This window comes from Nannobrachium achirus (genome assembly GCF_963921795.1).
Source record: "Nannobrachium achirus genome assembly, chromosome: 11".
Lineage (NCBI taxonomy): Eukaryota > Metazoa > Chordata > Actinopteri > Myctophiformes > Myctophidae > Nannobrachium > Nannobrachium achirus.
In genome coordinates this window covers 29,896,942-29,914,643 of record NC_137820.1, presented here as the reverse complement: position 1 = coordinate 29,914,643, position 17,702 = coordinate 29,896,942, and the positions used below count along the sequence as shown (strand labels likewise).

General features: G+C 42.2%; 1 protein-coding gene across 1 annotated transcript in view; it reads left to right on the top strand.

The window, feature by feature from the left end:
• The window catches only part of LOC308294274 (mucin-5B-like), a gene marked incomplete at both ends in the record, with an annotated part of 76,263 nt that overhangs the window by 13,700 nt on the left and 44,861 nt on the right, over window positions 1-17,702 (top strand). The window contains 13 exons of the mRNA XM_080737001.1: window positions 46-152; window positions 1,516-1,726; window positions 2,361-2,486; window positions 3,808-3,925; window positions 4,031-4,169; window positions 6,094-6,121; window positions 6,485-6,622; window positions 8,473-8,637; window positions 9,168-9,262; window positions 9,486-9,612; window positions 10,340-10,595; window positions 12,122-12,185; window positions 13,266-13,417. Of these exons, the coding sequence (XP_080593127.1) occupies window positions 46-152; window positions 1,516-1,726; window positions 2,361-2,486; window positions 3,808-3,925; window positions 4,031-4,169; window positions 6,094-6,121; window positions 6,485-6,622; window positions 8,473-8,637; window positions 9,168-9,262; window positions 9,486-9,612; window positions 10,340-10,595; window positions 12,122-12,185; window positions 13,266-13,417 (1,726 nt within the window). The remainder of the gene's footprint in view (window positions 1-45; window positions 153-1,515; window positions 1,727-2,360; window positions 2,487-3,807; window positions 3,926-4,030; window positions 4,170-6,093; window positions 6,122-6,484; window positions 6,623-8,472; window positions 8,638-9,167; window positions 9,263-9,485; window positions 9,613-10,339; window positions 10,596-12,121; window positions 12,186-13,265; window positions 13,418-17,702) is intronic.

Sequence of the window (17,702 nt, the reverse complement as noted above, 5' to 3'; positions counted from 1 at the left end):
ATCAACTGTCAGTTGTTAATATTACTTCCTTTTTCTTTTTGTCAGGACAAAGTGTAAATGTTATCGACTACGGGGAAAGTTGGAAAGTGAATGGACCCACTGAGTCCTGTGAGCAGGTCTCTCCTCAGACTGAGACAGCATGTAGTGATAAGGTAGGAAGTAGGAACATCCTTTAATATTTATTATTTAACAACATGTAGTGATAAGGTACAGTAGGAACTTCCCAAAACCATTAAATATTTAACAAATACAATATAATATCATCTCCACCAGGCTGAGAGACAGGGATGCAGAGATTATGTTTTTGCCCTTGTTCGTCCATGTGTCTGTGTGTGTGTGTGTGTGTGTGTGTGTGTGTGTTTGTCTGTCTGTGTACCCTGTGCAGCTAATACAATGAAGGGCTACACAGACTAGAGAGCCAATATAATATACAGTAAATGTGTTACTCTAGTGGAGTCCAGAATAACAATATAATGTTAATATAATATAATTCATCCAAAACCCAATTCAAAAGGAACCAATGTTTGAAGTAAGACGGCCTCAACTAGAACACTCTGTAGAGTCTATAGAATGGTAGAAACAGTGAACTGTCCACTTAAACACACTACACTGTAGAGTGTTCTAAGTGGACAGTTCACTGTTTCTGTTCCTAGCATTCTGTAGTCTACAGAATGCTAGGAACAGTGAACTGTCCACTTAGAACACACTACAGAATGATATGGACAGTGAACTGTCCACTTAGAAGTTAGAACTCTACAGAATGCTAGGAACAGTGAACTGTCCACTTAGAACACACTGCAGAATGATAGGGACAGTGAACTGTCCACTTATAACACACTACAGAATGCTAGGAACAGTGAACTGTCCATTAGAACTCTACAGAATGCTAGGAACAGTGAACTGTCCACTTAGAACACACTACAGAATGATAGGGACAGTGAACTGTCCACTTAGAACACACTACAGAATGCTAGGAACAGTGAACTGTCCATTAGAACTCTACAGAATGCTAGGAACAGTGAACTGTCCACTTAGAACACACTACAGAATGATAGGGACAGTGAACTGTCCACTTAGAAGTTAGAACTCTACAGAATGCTAGGAACAGTGAACTGTCCACTTAGAACACACTGCAGAATGATAGGGACAGTGAACTGTCCACTTAGAACACACTACAGAATGCTAGGAACAGTGAACTGTCCATTAGAACTCTACAGAATGCTAGGAACAGTGAACTGTCCACTTAGAACACACTACAGAATGATAGGGACAGTGAACTGTCCACTTAGAAGTTAGAACTCTACAGAATGCTAGGAACAGTGAACTGTCCATTAGAACTCAACAGAATGCTAGGAACAGTGAACTGTCCATTAGAACACACTACAGAATGCTAGGAACAGTGAACTGTCCATTAGAATACACTACAGAATGCTAGGAACAGTGAACTGTCCTTTAGAACTCTACAGAATGCTAGTAACTGTGTCAGCTTACTCCACAATGAACTGTGATCTCCAGACAGAAGTGTGTCGGCGTCTCCTGTCGGGACCAGCCTTCCTCAGCTGTAAGGACCTGCTGGACACCGAGGCCTTCATCACAGCCTGTAATCATGACCTGTGTCAGTGCAACAGCAGCAGGACCTGCCTGTGTCCCACCGTGTCTGAGTACTCTCGCCAGTGTTCCCACGCTGGGGGGACGCCGCAACGCTGGAAGACGCAGCAACTGTGCGGTACGAACAGTTTCAACTTGTGTACAGTAAACTATTTATTTTAGGACTTACAAGGTAAACGTGTACATCAAATGCAGAGAGACAGTGTAGCGCCTCAGTAATCTAGGATCAGAGGTCAACCAAGAACTCAGCATCAGTCTAAAGAGTATAATTATGTGCACAAGATGCCAACTTGCATCTTGTGCACTCATGGCCTTCTTGTGCACCTTCAGAGTGTGCCTTGTTATTTATATCAGGTCGCACTTGTTGATGGTGACGTCAACAAGAATGCTGGTCCCTGATTGGCTGTTAATCGTGACGTCACCAAGAATGCTGCTACCTGATTGGCTATGGGCGTAAACACAGATACGCACAGAAAATCACCTAACGCAAGTAAATATACAAACTATATGATGGCAGGTCAACAAATGAAACTGGCATATATCTGTCTAAATATCTTGCTATGATTCTAAATGACAATGTAAACTTTGCATACAACAGCATGGTGATGGTCGTCAAGGCTAGGTCAGCTAGGTGCCACAGGCACGTTGTATATTTAATTTTTTTAACAGTTAAAGCATAAAATAATAGGTAATAATGCGTTCCAGGTCTTAATGGGTCAAATGTTAACACTTGTTTTTGTTTTGTTAAATAGCAAAGAAATGTCCATTCAACATGGAGTACCAGGAGTGTGGCAGTCCCTGTACCGACACCTGCAGTAACCACGAGAGAACCCAGATCTGTAACGATCACTGCACCGACGGATGCTTCTGTCCCAAAGGTACAAATCACATGACTTTCCAGGCTTTCCAGCCGTGCTCAAATGAACATGACATCATCTATTCGTGGTCAAAAGAACATGACATCACATATTAGCTGTGGTCAAATGAACACTCTTCAGCCTTGAAAAAAGAAGAGATGACTGCACTGTAGCAGAGCCCTCTATTGGAGAGTCGCGTCATCTCCGTTCACTTCATGGGGCCATGTCTTCTACATCAAGGTTAAGGTCAACGTAAACTTTATTGTCCACAAGGGAAATTTTGCTTGGGCTTTCACCCCTACTGCGGCCACACATAAAACATCAATGACAAATATTTATGAGAAATGTGTCGCACAACTTTTCATCGTTAAGGTGTCTTGAGTATGCCGAGCGAATTTGAAGTTGATCCGATTAACCCCCTAGGAGGAGTTCGTTAAAGTGCGACCCGTGAAAACGGCCAAAAATGCGCCAAAACGCCACTAATTAGTCAAAATGGCTGACTTCCTATTTGGTTTCGGACATGGCGCCAAGAGACTTTTTTGTGAGTCCGGACACGTTACAGGTGTGTACCGATTTTCGTACTTGTAGGTGGAACCGTATAGTGGGGCTGCGCCGTTGAAGGGCGCGTAGGGGGCGCTATTGAGCCATTAGGCCACGCCCCCTTTTGATTTTTTAAAATAAGTAATTTTTCGCCACTTGTGATGTGCGTGCAAAGATGCGCAACTTTTGGAGTACGTTTTGCGCCTCAAAAACACGATTCATGACGGATAAAATAATCTTTACAATTACAATAGGGTCCTCACACACTGTGTGTGCTCGGGCCCTAATAATAAAAAGAAAGAAAAACAACGTCCTGCGGCTATGGGTCGTGTACCTTACATGTGAGACATTCACAATGTAAGCTGCGAAATCATAAATAGGAGCAGAACTTGTTGAACTAGATGGTGAGTGATGTACAGCTTGAAGTAAGTAAGTAAGTAAGCTTTGCTGAACCACCTCCTTTTTCAGTAGCTTTTGTTTTTGTTCATCTGTGGTATGATCGAACCCTGACCTCCCAGTCAGTATCCGGGCAAACAGTCTGACCACAAGGCCACTGAGCTGGTTACTGAGCACTGAGCACTGACTGCTGGCAACACAGCGTAGCATGTGTAAAATTAACACTGGAATAGAGTGAACATAATGATTGTATGGGATCATTATGATTAAATCAATACAAAGCTTATAGTTGAGCTAATAGCTCAACAATGTGAGATTAACATCCTCCATGATGTCACACTAACATCTTCGTGATGTCAGGCTAACCTCTTTGTGATGTCAGTCTAACCTCTTCTAATCTCTCAAGGAACCGTCTTCGATGACATCAGGCAGTCCGGGTGCGTTCCCGTCGATAAGTGCTCCTGCTTACACGGAGGCAAGCCCTACAAGCCTGGAGAATCATACACAAAGTCATGCATGAAATGGTAATGATTCACTGATTTATTTTTATTTAATCCAAATTAAGTGCATTCCGTCATGATGTCTTTGTGAATGAACTGAGGCATTGACTGAACTGTGGTTGCTGTCAGCACCTGTCAACGAGGTGCCTGGAAGTGCGTGGACATGGACTGTCCTTCTACCTGCTCCCTGGTTGGAGGTTCTCACATCACCACCTACGATGACAACGAGTACACCTTCCACGGAGACTGCTCCTACATTCTGTCCAAGGTGAGGAGTTCGAACAACCAGGACAACACACGGAAGCAACACAACATAAGACTATGTGCACACGACATCGTTTTCATGAGAAAACGTCAAAATAAAATGTCTGCCTTCTGTTCAGACGACAACAGCATTTTCGGGGTTGGAGACTTAAAGTGAGACCAGGTTCTAGAGTGGAAAAGTTTGACAAAGCTCCCTCACGTCACCGTCTGTCTGAACAGGAGAAACGCAGGAAACGACAAAACGTGAGATATCATGGCTCAAGTGCAAACTACCTGCAGCCACGTTATCATGGTGAATGTAAACAAGGAAGTGTAACAGCGTAACAGACGCAGAATAACAAGTCAGAAGGCAACAACATTTTGCTGTTTTCTCTAAAGACCGTTGTTGTCTGCACTAAATGCTCTTACAAAGACACCACATGACAACAATAACTAGAGCAGGGGTCTTCAACAGGGGGTCCAGGACCCCTAGTGGGTCCTGAGAAATACTACAGGGGGTGGCACCAAGTGTTTGCGTGATAGGAACATTTTCGTACATGAACTTGCACTTGAACTTGAACCACTTGATTCTGGGGGAAATGTTGGCAGAACATAGCAGATCTACAAGCTCAAAACGCCTAACGCTGCAAGGCATTGTGAGCTATTTTCAGCAATTAGCAGATGTTTGGTGTAGGGGAAAGAATAGCAGATAAAGTACAGGTTTTCTAAGGTTTAAGTGGATTAACTGAAAATAAAATGTATCCAACACAAAGCTACAGTACAGCAGTGGTTTTCAATCTTTTCAGGCTACGACCCCCAAAATAATCATATTTTAACTGTGGACCCCCACACCCTGACGAGCACTTAGAGTTGAGGCATTACATTTTGTATAACGCGGTTCTATTGTGAAAATATCCGATCTACATGCTCACAACGCCTCGCAAACGCAAGGCGCTTAGCAAGTAGATCGGCTTTTTCACAATTTCTGCCTCTTGACAAATTGGCCAATGTTTAATTTGACATTTTAGAGGTACTAAAGTCCTTAAATTGTCACTTTAGAAATGTGCCCTCTCTATACACTTAAACTTTGTGTTGGTTTGTTTACTGTGAGTGAGAAAAACAATGTTGCACATTAAGCTAATCACCTGGGGACCCCACAAAATAATTTGGGGACCCCCCTTGGGGTCCTGACCCACAGGTTGAGAAACACTGCAGTACACAATGACAGTGTTGTCAAACAAGTCTATTAAGCTGTCTATGACATCTATGAAAAATCTGTAACACAATTTTATACAATGTAAGTATATAAAGACCACTGTTTCCAAATGTTGAAGACCACTGAACTAGAGTAAGACTTTGTTTCTAGTACAAGGACATTGAAATAGAAACGTTTGCGCCCTAGACTCAAGGTTTGCCATAGAGCTACGTAGGTGTGAGAGGCCAGCATGACAGTTCATAATCAACAGAAAAGACACACACACTGACTAAACACGTTGAGGTCCTCAGAAAAGTGTTATGTTAATACATCTATGTTTGCGCCTCAAGAGCCTCGAGTAAGAGCAAATACTGCAAGCTCTACTGTATAATTTGGTAATTATTTCACCTTTGCAATGCTGCACTGTCAAAACGTACCTGTAATGGAGTTCTCCTAACCCCCAGGCTCCACCGGGCGCATCGAGCGTCGCGTCAACGCCAACGCTGGGAACACTCCCATTTTAATTAATGAAGGGTGCTCCACTGCCGACGTCAACGTCGGACGCTCAAATTCAGCCCGGTTCATTTTTTGACGCCGTCCGACGATGGCACGACGACGTCTTTTTGGTGGAGCCCTGGCCTAACACAGCTAAAATTTCGACTAAGCATCGACTGAGGTTTTATGAACAACTTATATCTTGTGCTGTTTTGTGGTTTAAGAACATTTCCATTTCCACGTCTTAACTTGTTTCCAGGAATTGAACGGGACTTTGTCGGTCCATGGTGACATGTACAGGTGTGGAAAAACCCAATTTGAAACATGCCTGGAAGCAGTTACTGTCATATTACCAGGGGCAACGGTAAGCGTCATCAGACGTATTTCTTTTTATGGGTTTTGTGTATGAACAGGATAATGAGTACATTATTGAATGTTGTTCTACTTGCAGACAATTCGAGTTGAATACTCTGGAAAAGTCTTTTATAACAAACTGAGTTCTCAAATCCCGCTGGCACTGAGTGAGCATCCATTTCTTTATCTTTTAATAAAACAATGATACCATCCGTTTTAGTTTGATTGCGTTGCACCTGCTGGTTTAAACCAGATCAGTGATTGTAAATGTGTTGGTGTTTTTTTTTTTTTTACAGAGGACATAACCATCTTCAGACCATCTTCATTCTATTTGGTTGTACACACCACATACGGACTGCAAGTTTCCATACAGCTAACACCAATAATGCAGGTCTACATCACCGCTGCTACGTCCCTGAAAGGCAAACTCCGCGGTAAGAATCCATTTAACCATACGGTATGTAGAGCTCTTATGATTGCGAGTCTAAAGAGGGTTTTCTGACTACGTGAAATGTTTATTAGTGTGGTTGCTATAGGCAAGTAAAGGCAACCAGACTATTGTTCTAGTCCTAAAACCTTCGGAGAACTTTAATGTCACCTTAAGTAAACCTGTTATCTTTCTCTGAATCTGAAAGTAAACCTGTTTTTATCTAACTTTTTTTTCCTGTATCTTTTATGTCACCTAAAGTAAAACTGTTTTCATTAAAATGTTCTAGATGTCCATTGAGTTCAGAGGCCATTTTCTGTATCCTTTTCTGTAACCCCAAAAGTCCATTGAGTTCAATGGACCTGTTCCTGTCCCTTTACTAATGGTACAATCACCGGCGCCTAACTCTGTCCCCACTAGGGGGAGCACAAATCTTGGATTTTGTTTTTCTTTTGTTTTTTTTGCGGCGCGAAGCGGCGCCGCGAAAATCGGTTATCTGCGGTTATAAGGTCGTCCTTTATTAAGTCATTTTCGGGTGTCTTTGGGGCTTCAGGGGAGGACCTGGATATGTTGCTTGGTGCGCACCTTTTTTTTTAATAGGCTCTGACATGACCAAATAAATAGAACTCTAGGTCTATGCAAGCCTTTCAGAGCTGCACATTAAATAGTTATCCTATTCAACAGTGCCATTTTTAAAAGCAATGATGAATAGACGGAGAACTAATATGGCAGATTGTATCAAGATATGCTGCACAGTGCACACCTCGTAGTTGCTCATGCAAGACAATATAAATAATAGCCTAGTAAAGAGAAAAGACGCCGGCGATGGCCGATCTTGTCTTTTGCACCTGATAACTGCACAGCAAGCGTTTTATTGGAGCTGCAAGCTCTGCTCCCACAACGTGAAAGCCTTGTGATGCCACAGAGAGAGAGCAGAGAGAGGAGAGCGATAAATTCTAAGAGGGAAAAGAGGAGTAGACCAAGGAGGAGGAGGAGAAGGGAGAGCAGAGGTAGAGTGAAAGAAGTCGGAGAGGAAGGTAGAAGGAGGCGGAGGTGGAGTGAGAAGTGGAATAAGAGGAGATATCGCAGTGTTTCTCAAACATTGTGACACAACACACCAGCATGAGAGAGACAGACAGAGAGACAGATGAGATGCTCTACTCACATAATACTGTATGCTGCTACGGAGATTCCGAGAGGTTAACGTGCCGTATTTCCAAAGTGTGTTCTTGTTTAAGTCACAGCATGGTTTAAATATCCTATCGTAAATATGAACTGTGGCTATAATATATTGTTTAATCCACGTGGGTCCGTGTTTACTTAGTTACACTAGAGTTTCGAGTGTCATGGCAGCTGGGTTAAGACGGACTTCCTCTAAAATCGGATTTCAAAATAAGAGAAATAAGAGACACTTGTAATGATTAGTCAACACACTACTTTTATTTTTAGGTCTACTTAAAGGACGTACGTGTTAACGTGCAGTAAGTGACGCCAGAGCTAGGGTCTGACGCTAAATAAATAATTAAATAAGTACGCAAAAGCACTTCACGTTGTTTGATCGGCACGCAATATTCCTGTGGGGGGGGGGCTGCAGATCTGGGGGAGCCGTTGCTCCCCTTGGCTCCATTGAACAGGCGCCAGTGGGTACAATATAGTATCCAATCAAACAGGATCGGTCATGCTTCACTTGTCTTCATCACATCACAATATGTCATTTAAATGGTAAGACAAAATAAATGTCCCAGTGGAATTAAATTCCTCGTGACTCATGTCAGGGTAACCACTCTTGGAAGCAGTTACTGTCATATTCACCAGAAGTGTACCTTTCTAGTTTAATTTTGTGTTGTATACTTACAGGACTTTGTGGAGATTATAACGACATCGAGGCTGATGATTACAAGACCAGCTGTGGGCTGACCGAGCGGCAAGCCGTGGCGTTCGCCAACTCCTGGAGGTCCAAATCGAGCTGCGAAGACGCGAGCATCTCGTTCGGGACCCCCTGCAGCGCAAATGTTGAAAGAGGTGCATGACGTGACGACTTTGTTGTTCCGAGTGCAAATATTACCACTGGACGATCTACCTGGAACGTATCTGTGTCACGTTAGACTTGAACCGATTTAACCATTATTTTATGGTTTAGCTATTGAAAAATAGCAGATATGCAGCACTGCAAGCTTGTAGATCTGCTATTTTTGAAAAATCTTGAATATTTTTGCAAATCTCGGAAATTTTCTGTCAGTGGTTCTCAAGCTTTTTCATGTCAACCCCCATCTCAAAATATTATGTATCAGGGAACCCCCAGAAGCAAATAGTTGAGTTACAAATATATATTTCAAATATTTGCAAAAATGTTTATGATAAAATAAAATAAAAATAGCAGATCGACAAGCTTGCAGCGCTGTGAGCTTGTATCTGCAAGTTTTTATAGTTAAAGCATAAAATAATGGATAAAGTGCAATGAAGTGGTTAAAATCTAAAGTGACACTGATTTGTGTCCCAGGTCTAAATATAGGTTAATAACACAATGTTTGTTTGTTTGTTTGTTTGAGCAGAGAAATATGCCAAGCATTGGTGCACCATGCTGTCAGACCCAACAGGGAAGTTTGCAAGCTGCCATTCTACGATAAACCCTGAAGTCTACGTTGATGTAAGATTTTGAGTTATCATCATCATGTATTGTGTGTGTGTAGCTTCGATTTGTATAGATTTTACTGAATAGTTCTTGGTTCTTCCTATGTTTTTTAGATTACTATTTCTATGCATTTGGTGTATTGATGTGCTGCCCTTGCTTACTGTAATTCCCTCTGGATTAAGAGCATCTGCTAAATGCTTGAATTGTAAATTGTGTGTATGTGTGTTCCTCTCCATAGAACTGCATCTCTGACACCTGCTCCTGTGCAAAGAGTGAAGCCTGCATGTGTGCTATGGTTTCCGCTTACGCGCATGCCTGCTCTGCCGCAGGCATCGCATTAGTCGGATGGAGAGACGTCATCTGCAGTAAGTCCAAATCACTGAAAAAATTATAATTTATGTGACTGACAAAGTCTCAATCTGTGATTAGCGAAACTTCTTGTTTCCTAAACAATTAGCACAAGATGTAGATGTATTATGTTTTGTTCTATTTTTTCCAAACCCATATGTTCTACATTCCAGTTGAAGAAAGCACATATCGAGGCTTTAACGTTTGCTTTTATGAAATATATAGTTTGACCAATTTATACACTCTTCAATCTAATCTATTCTATTGCTAGTTTAACACTTCCAACAACTTTCAACCAATAACCAAAAATAGCCGACGTCTACAAGCTCACAACACACGTCGTTAGCTTGTAGATGTGGGCTGGCTAGATCTACAAGCTCACTGCAAGCTTGTAGATTTTTGAAAAATCTTGCTTTAGTTTTTGCAAATCTTTGAATATATCTTTTTAAAAGCGAAAATTTGTAACTGGAATATTTGCTTCTGGGCGTCCCTGGAACAACATATTTTGAGATGGGTGTCCGCGGGCCAAATACATGTAATTTTGGGGGTCCTTGACATGAAAAAGTTTGAGAACCATTTATTTATAGAATCGGGTCAAAATATTAAAAGACTTGCCCAAATGTCTTTTTAAATAGATAAAGTCAATGCTAGTCAGTGCTTAGCATACAATAATGGTTAAAGTAATGATGTGTAATAATGCGTTCCAGGTTGAAATGGGTAAACCCATGTTTTCTGTTTGAACAGAGAAGTATTCGGTGGACTGCCCTGCCGGCATGGTCTACAGCTACTCCTCCAGCAGCTGTGGTCGTTCCTGCCGGGCTCTCAGCCAGCCGGACCCCACCTGCCTGATCAAGACCCCCCGGGTGGACGGCTGTGGCTGCGCTGAGGGGACCTACCTCAACGAGAAGGGCCAGTGTGTGGGGGCCTCGCTCTGCCCCTGCTACGAGGGAGAGCACATGGTGGCCCCTGGGCACACCCTGAGGCTCCGGGGAACCACATGGTAGTGTTGATTTTGTCGACTGACTGATTGATTGATTGCTTGCTTGCTTGATTGATTGATTGATTTCTTTTTTGGGGGGCTTTTATGCCTTTATTGATAGGACAGTAGACTGACAGGAAATGGGGAGAGAGATGGGGAGTGACGAAGAGCATCCAGAGGGCTCTTGTGCCGCTCGCTATTCGAGCTGGTCGGCCACCGTGCCGCTCCCCCCCGCTCCGTCGCTCACCCTGATTTGCGTATCTCTCGCTCCATGCACTCTGCTCAGTTCGTCGATCACAGCCAAAACAGAAAAATAAATAAAAGTAGGCCTATTTTGCTGCCTGTCTCTCCTTTGCCACAAGCGTTCCCAATCCCAACACAAACAGGATCGATTAGGAGCGGAGGAGGGTTGGCACTCCAAGGAGCGGAGGAAAATCCTCGCTCCACTGCCGCTCAGACTCATTTTAAAACCCGCTTGCTCACACTCAGCTAAAAAATCCGCTCCGCTCCCTGCGCTCCGCACCACTCATATGCCCTGCTGTACACGAATGTATGTGTCCGTGACCAATTTTAGATGTTCTTTTTTACACACCATTATAATGTTTTTGTTTTGATCATAAGACCCAATTACTGAATGTCAAGCCTCCAGGTTTTCTACAGAATATGTATGACACTGATTTACTACGACACTATATGGCATATTGGGAGTCAACTAGTACTAGTGGTTCTCTAATGTTTTATTTGCAAGGACGCCCTAAACTCAGAGTGTACACAATGAAACCAAATGAATTCTTACATTTGTACACTCTCAGAGTTGCAGACCTTTCATGGTCATTCAGTGCTAGCTCTTTGTGTTTCTGGTAATGTTATTGTCCACTCATTTTGTATTGTCCACGTTTTGTATGACGAAAATGTCCACCACAAGCCAGCATGGCGATGACCCCTGTTTATGTTCTTGGGAACACATTGAGGCCTGGACATAATATTTAAATATTAGAATAGCGTAATGTGCATAGAGATTTACAATATTGTGGTATTTAAAAGAAGAGGACCGGTCCTACCATTTTACCCCAAGGGAATCCTCAAGGCTGTTATACAAAACAGAGCATAACAATAAGCAGCCAAACTAGTTTAGTTGGGCCTCAATTCTGTTCTCAGCAGAAAAGAATATGGAGAGAAATTAATGTTTGTCTTTTTCTTCCTTGCCTGTCTCCTTTCTGCACTCTAGTGTCTGCAAACAAGGACATTTAAAATGCGCTGGAAAGCCAAAACTTCTGAGTGAGTATCCTACACTCTTGTATGATTTCACTACAGCTAATAGCACTGTTGGCCCGAGCTGCATGAAACTGAGCTCACACGCTCCCTGGAGGCCAGCGCATAATCAGGCGTGAGAGACCTGTGCTCAGAGGAGCACATTTTGTGTAATTCTTAACATGCACATAATACTGTCCACCTACAGCGTGCACAGCACCCATGACTTTAACATGCACATAATACTGTCCACCTACAGCGTGCACAGCACCCATGACGTTCTTCAACTGCTCCAGTGCTCTGCCTGGCTCCAAGGGATCAGAGTGCCAACAGAGCTGTCAGGACCCAGACACAGAATGTGTGAGTCGATGTTTGGTTGGTTGATAACGTGGATCCACACAGGCACGTGCACACATAGACATCAAAGGGGGCTTGAGCCCCTCCCTGCCCTTTTATCCGTCTGTAAAAAAGTGCCCTCTCCAGACCATGAATGTAGTTTTTAATATGGTGAAAGAAATGCCTCTTTCAATGCCATACTGTACCTGAAGGCAGCATTCAAGAGAATTGCCTTCCAAACTCTCCCTCTCTGCCCTCTCAAATCCATACTAGATTTGAGTATTGACTTGATTATGTTCTCGACTCGTTTAGTTCAGTGTGGTATCAAGTACCGAAAAAAAAGCCGATCTCCAAGCTCACCGCGTTGTGAGCTATTTTTGATATTTCCATCAAAAGGCCCTTTTAGAAATGTCAGCCCCTGCCTCTCAAACATTCTCTGCATGCCCCTGGACCCACACACAGAATGTATGAGTAGATGTTGGGTTCATGTAACATGACAACCAAAGTACCTAGTAGTCCAAAGTGGGTGACGGGCACCCTGGGGTGCTGCGACGGCAGTCCAAGGGTGCCGCGACGCGAGATCATTTGATAATATTTGGAATGTATTTGGACACTTGAAAAAAAATTTAGTATCATTTTAAACTTGAAATACAAAGTTATTTTCAGTCAGTTCTAACCAAAATCTCAACGCTTTCCTCGCAACATAATAACTAAAATATCATCACTGTCGGGCAGAAACCTCGTATCTCCAAGTTTCAAATGTGTACATCTTTTGGTAAAGCAAAGCCTTGCTTCCTCATACAAGACCATCGCACAAAACTAAACAGCCGATCTGTGTGCTTGTAGATCGGCTGTTTTCACTAGTTTAGTACATTTTATAGATGATAAATACAAAACGAACGGTTTTGGACGTACAAGATTTCCAACAGACAATGACGATATGCTATAAATATAAGGTGCTGGGAGTGAAAATTATAATGTAGGGGTGCCTCGGATAAAAAAGAAATATATATATATTTATGGGGTGCCCTGAGACAAAAAAGTTTGGGAACCCCTGGTCCAAACACGTTCATCACATTGTTGTTGTCCTTGATGTGTTTGTAGGTGAGTGAGCAGTGCGTGTCCGGATGCGTGTGTCCTGAAGGCCTGCTATCAGATGGTCGTGGAGGATGTGTCAAGGAGCAGCAATGTCCCTGTTCACACAGTGGAGCTTCTTACCAGCCTGGTCAGACCGTCAAGGTGGACTGTAACACCTGGTAAATCATCTCATTATTACCTGTAAATATGACCGTAACACCTGGTAAATCATCTCATTATTACCTGTAAATATGACCGTAACACCTGGTAAATCATCTCATTATTACCTGTAAATATGACCGTAACACCTGGTAAATCATCTCATTATTACCTGTAAATATGACCGTAACACCTGGTAAATCATCTCATTATTACCTGTAAATATGACCGTAACACCTGGTAAATCATCTCATTATTACCTGTAAATTTGACCGTAACACCTGGTAAATCATCTCATTATTACCTGTAAATATGACCGTAACACCTGGTAAATCATCTCATTATTACCTGTAAATATGACCGTAACACCTGGTAAATCATCTCATTATTACCTGTAAATATGACCGTAACACCTGGTAAATCATCTCATTATTACCTGTAAATATGACCGTAACACCTGGTAAATCATCTCATTATTACCTGTAAATATGACCGTAACACCTGGTAAATCATCTCATTATTACCTGTAAATATGACCGTAACACCTGGTAAATCATCTCATTATTACCTGTAAATATGACCGTAACACCTGGTAAATCATCTCATTATTACCTGTAAATATGACCGTAACACCTGGTAAATCATCTCATTATTACCTGTAAATATGACCGTAACACCTGGTAAATCACCTCATTATTACCTGTAAATATGACCGTAACACCTGGTAAATCACCTCATTATTACCTGTAAATATGACCGTAACACCTCACCTGGTAAATCATCTCATTATTACCTGTAAATATGACCGTAACACCTGGTAAATCACCTCATTATTACCTGTAAATATGACCGTAACACCTGGTAAAATGAGGGACCAGCATTCCTGGTGATTCCAGTGGTGAGCGCACCATCATGGCACGCTCTGCTGGAGCACAAGTAGGCCATACATGGCCTACTTGTGCACAAGACGCAAGTTGGCACCTCGACAGAGTGCAGTTCTAGTTATTACCTGTAAATACCAGTAAGACGCCCTAAGGGGAAGAGAAGCGACCTTGCGCTGAAACAACAGACACTGACACAATGGGTGCGTTCGGAAATGCGCACAGGGTGTGTGTTCAGTGTAGTGAGTGCAGTGGGCGGTGATGTTGAGAGTGCATTCAGTGTGGCTTATTTACGAACGACCAGTTAAGAGGCAGCGGTGAGCTTTATCAGAAGGAAAACTTTCTGAAAAGCAGCAGTTGCTAACGTAACGTTGCTATTGAAAGGTAATTTAATTCATAACATTGGCCTACCTGCTGCTAGTTCACACCTTGATGCTTGTGTAACAATAAACCCCAAAAGGACCTATCGAGCTGCAAATAGTGCATTTTGTTATCAATTCCTCCATTGTTCACAGATGAGAAGCGCTCGAGACACTGCAACCAATCAAAACACTGCACTGACGCACCACACCGTCAAACCCCATATTCTGAGTAGGGTCGGTCAGTGCGTGCCGTGCACTCAGCACACCGGTGCGCCGCGCACTGGATTTCCGAACGACAACGCACCAAGTGCACCGAATAAACGAACGACAACATGGCACACCAGTGCGTTGAGTGCGCATTTCCGAACGCTCCCTATATGTCCTTATATGGGCATTCCCAGGTATGGGCTTAATATTGATGACATCAGGGATCTCCATATATGGGCATAAAAGGGACATGGACAGAATGAATTTGCATGTGTGGTTGCCGTGTCACACTTGCAAATTAATTCTGTCTTAGCTATATATGGAGCATGACATGAGGCGTGACTGAGGGACGCACATGAGCTTTAGGTTTTCACAGTAAATGCCACCGTAACATCTGAGTAAAACACCTCATTATACCTCTAAATATGATCCTCCGTCACAATATAATTATTAACGTGGAAGGTGCGATCAGTAGAGGGCACATCTCCGCCGGGACTCATGTCTAAATAATAATGTATTTTAAATATAAATATATATATATAACAAAGAGGAGAGACTCCTGCACATCCAAACGAAAGGCCCATATGAGGTGCAAGTCGTAGTCAGCATGCATAAACTATAGAAAAAGTTGAAAACCTTCCATAAGAAGGGACTGCATCACTCCAGGGAACTGCAATGGACAACTGCTTATTTCATGATTTTTTTGCTATATACATGTATATAGCACCTGATGAAGCTTGACGAGCGAAACGCGTCGTGCTAATAAAAAACTAGACCAGGTCAACCTGGTTGTGCCAGACCCCCTGTCTGTCATCATCATTTATGACATCATGCCTTTTGTAGGCATGTCATCATCATGTCATCATCATATATACCCTTTATATAGAAAACCAGGACAGACAGACAGACCGACATTTGCTTATGTAGGCCTACCCATTTCATGGGTCTGGCAATCATGAAATAAGCAGTTGTCCATTGCAGTTCCCTGGAGTGATGCAGTCCCTTCTTATGGAAGGTTTTCAACTTTTTCTATATATATATATATATATATATATATATATATATATTTAAAGGCCCCAGAAATTACAGTAGGTCACGTGGTCTCTCTGAAAACGGTCTGAAATAGTCTGAAAGTCATGTCACAGTGTAATCTGCCCCTCGCCACCCAACAACAGCTGACCAGTACAGTAAGCAGTCTAAGTACAGTCAATTAATTTGATTGGCTTATAATTGCGCATTCCCACAATGACATCATAAATATATTAACTCATATTTTAAGATGACTTTTTAAAGTGACAGTACCCCTTTAGGTGACAGTACCCCTTTAAATAATGATGTATTTGCGTGCAGTGTTGGGCAGTAACGAGTTAATAGTAATATATTACTGTAATATTATTTTACCCAGTAACAAGTAGTGTAAAGTATTACTCTGCCAAAACTGTAATATTATAACGCATTACTCTGCCTCGTTACTCGTTACTAATAAGCGTGATTTGTTTTTTTGTTCATTCATCTATAGTAGCAGCATTTCCCGCATGCAGAAATAGAACAGATCTACAAGCTATCAACAGATATCAACAGAGATGCAATGAAGCTTGTAGATCTGTCATTTTTAGAACGCGCCGCAGCCTGAGCACAGTTATGACATAGCTTATGCGACCGATGACCAGTTTGAGTCACGGTCACAGATCACAACAATCTCCCCAGTGCACCACGCCACGCCAACATCAGTGGATGAGACATTTTTATTTAACCCATTTAGGCCTGAACACATTATTACGCAACATTTTATGCTTTAAATATTAAAAAAATAGCAGATATACAAGCTCACAGCGCGACACCGAGTGCCACGCTGCGAGCTTGTAGATCTGCTATTTTTGAAAAATCTTGAAAATATTTGCAAATCTTTGAATATTTTGACCCGATTCTATAAATGTCTTCTAAATCCTTCTGAGTTTATTTATTTATTTATAATCTTTTAACTATGTTTCTGTCAGTGGTTCTCAAACATTTTCGTGTCAAGGAACCCCAAAACTACATGTATTTGGCCACGGACCCCCATCTCAAAATATGTTGTTCCAGGGACCCCCCCCCCCCATCTTAAAATATTGTATCAGGGACCCCCCAGAAGCAAATATTTGAGTTACAAAATTATGTTCACTTTCAAAAAGATATATTCAAAGATATATGCAGCGCTGTGAGCTTGTATATCTGCTATTTTTCAATAGCTAAATAATTAAATTATTCTAGGCCTAAATAAAGCAATGTAGTGGAGCGGCGTAGCTCTTGAAACATGTCAAATCGTTCAATTTTGCGATACAAGCGCCAAACTTGGTAGATATGTTGATTGATATATTAGAAACAAATCTGGATATCGGGCCATCAAAAATTTTGATTTTTCAAAATGGCCACTGGCGGTTTGTTAAACCTTCCTAAATCACCCTCTAGGACCGTCAGTTTTAGTTATAGGAAGCTGAAATGTTGCATGCTGTGTGTGCACGTTCATGTAAATTGGTTAAAAGGGGGTGTGGCAATGGGAGTGGCCTATCATAAAAAGGTGCATAACTTTGATATAGATGCACAGATTTGCACAAAATGTTGTAGAAAGGTTGGTCACGACCCAAATAACATCTGAGTAACTGTTCACACCATCTTCCAAAAAAGGGGTTTGTCATTAGGACCAGTGTAATACCAGTGTAGTACCAGTACAAAACCAGAAGCTCCCTGTGGTCCAAACACCCAGAGGTCGTAGCGGCACGGGGCAGGGTGGAGGAAGCATGGCTTGGCTTTGCATGTGAGCCTACGGTGGAGAGACGTGGGATACTGAACGAGGCCAAACAGCTTCTCTTCAGTAC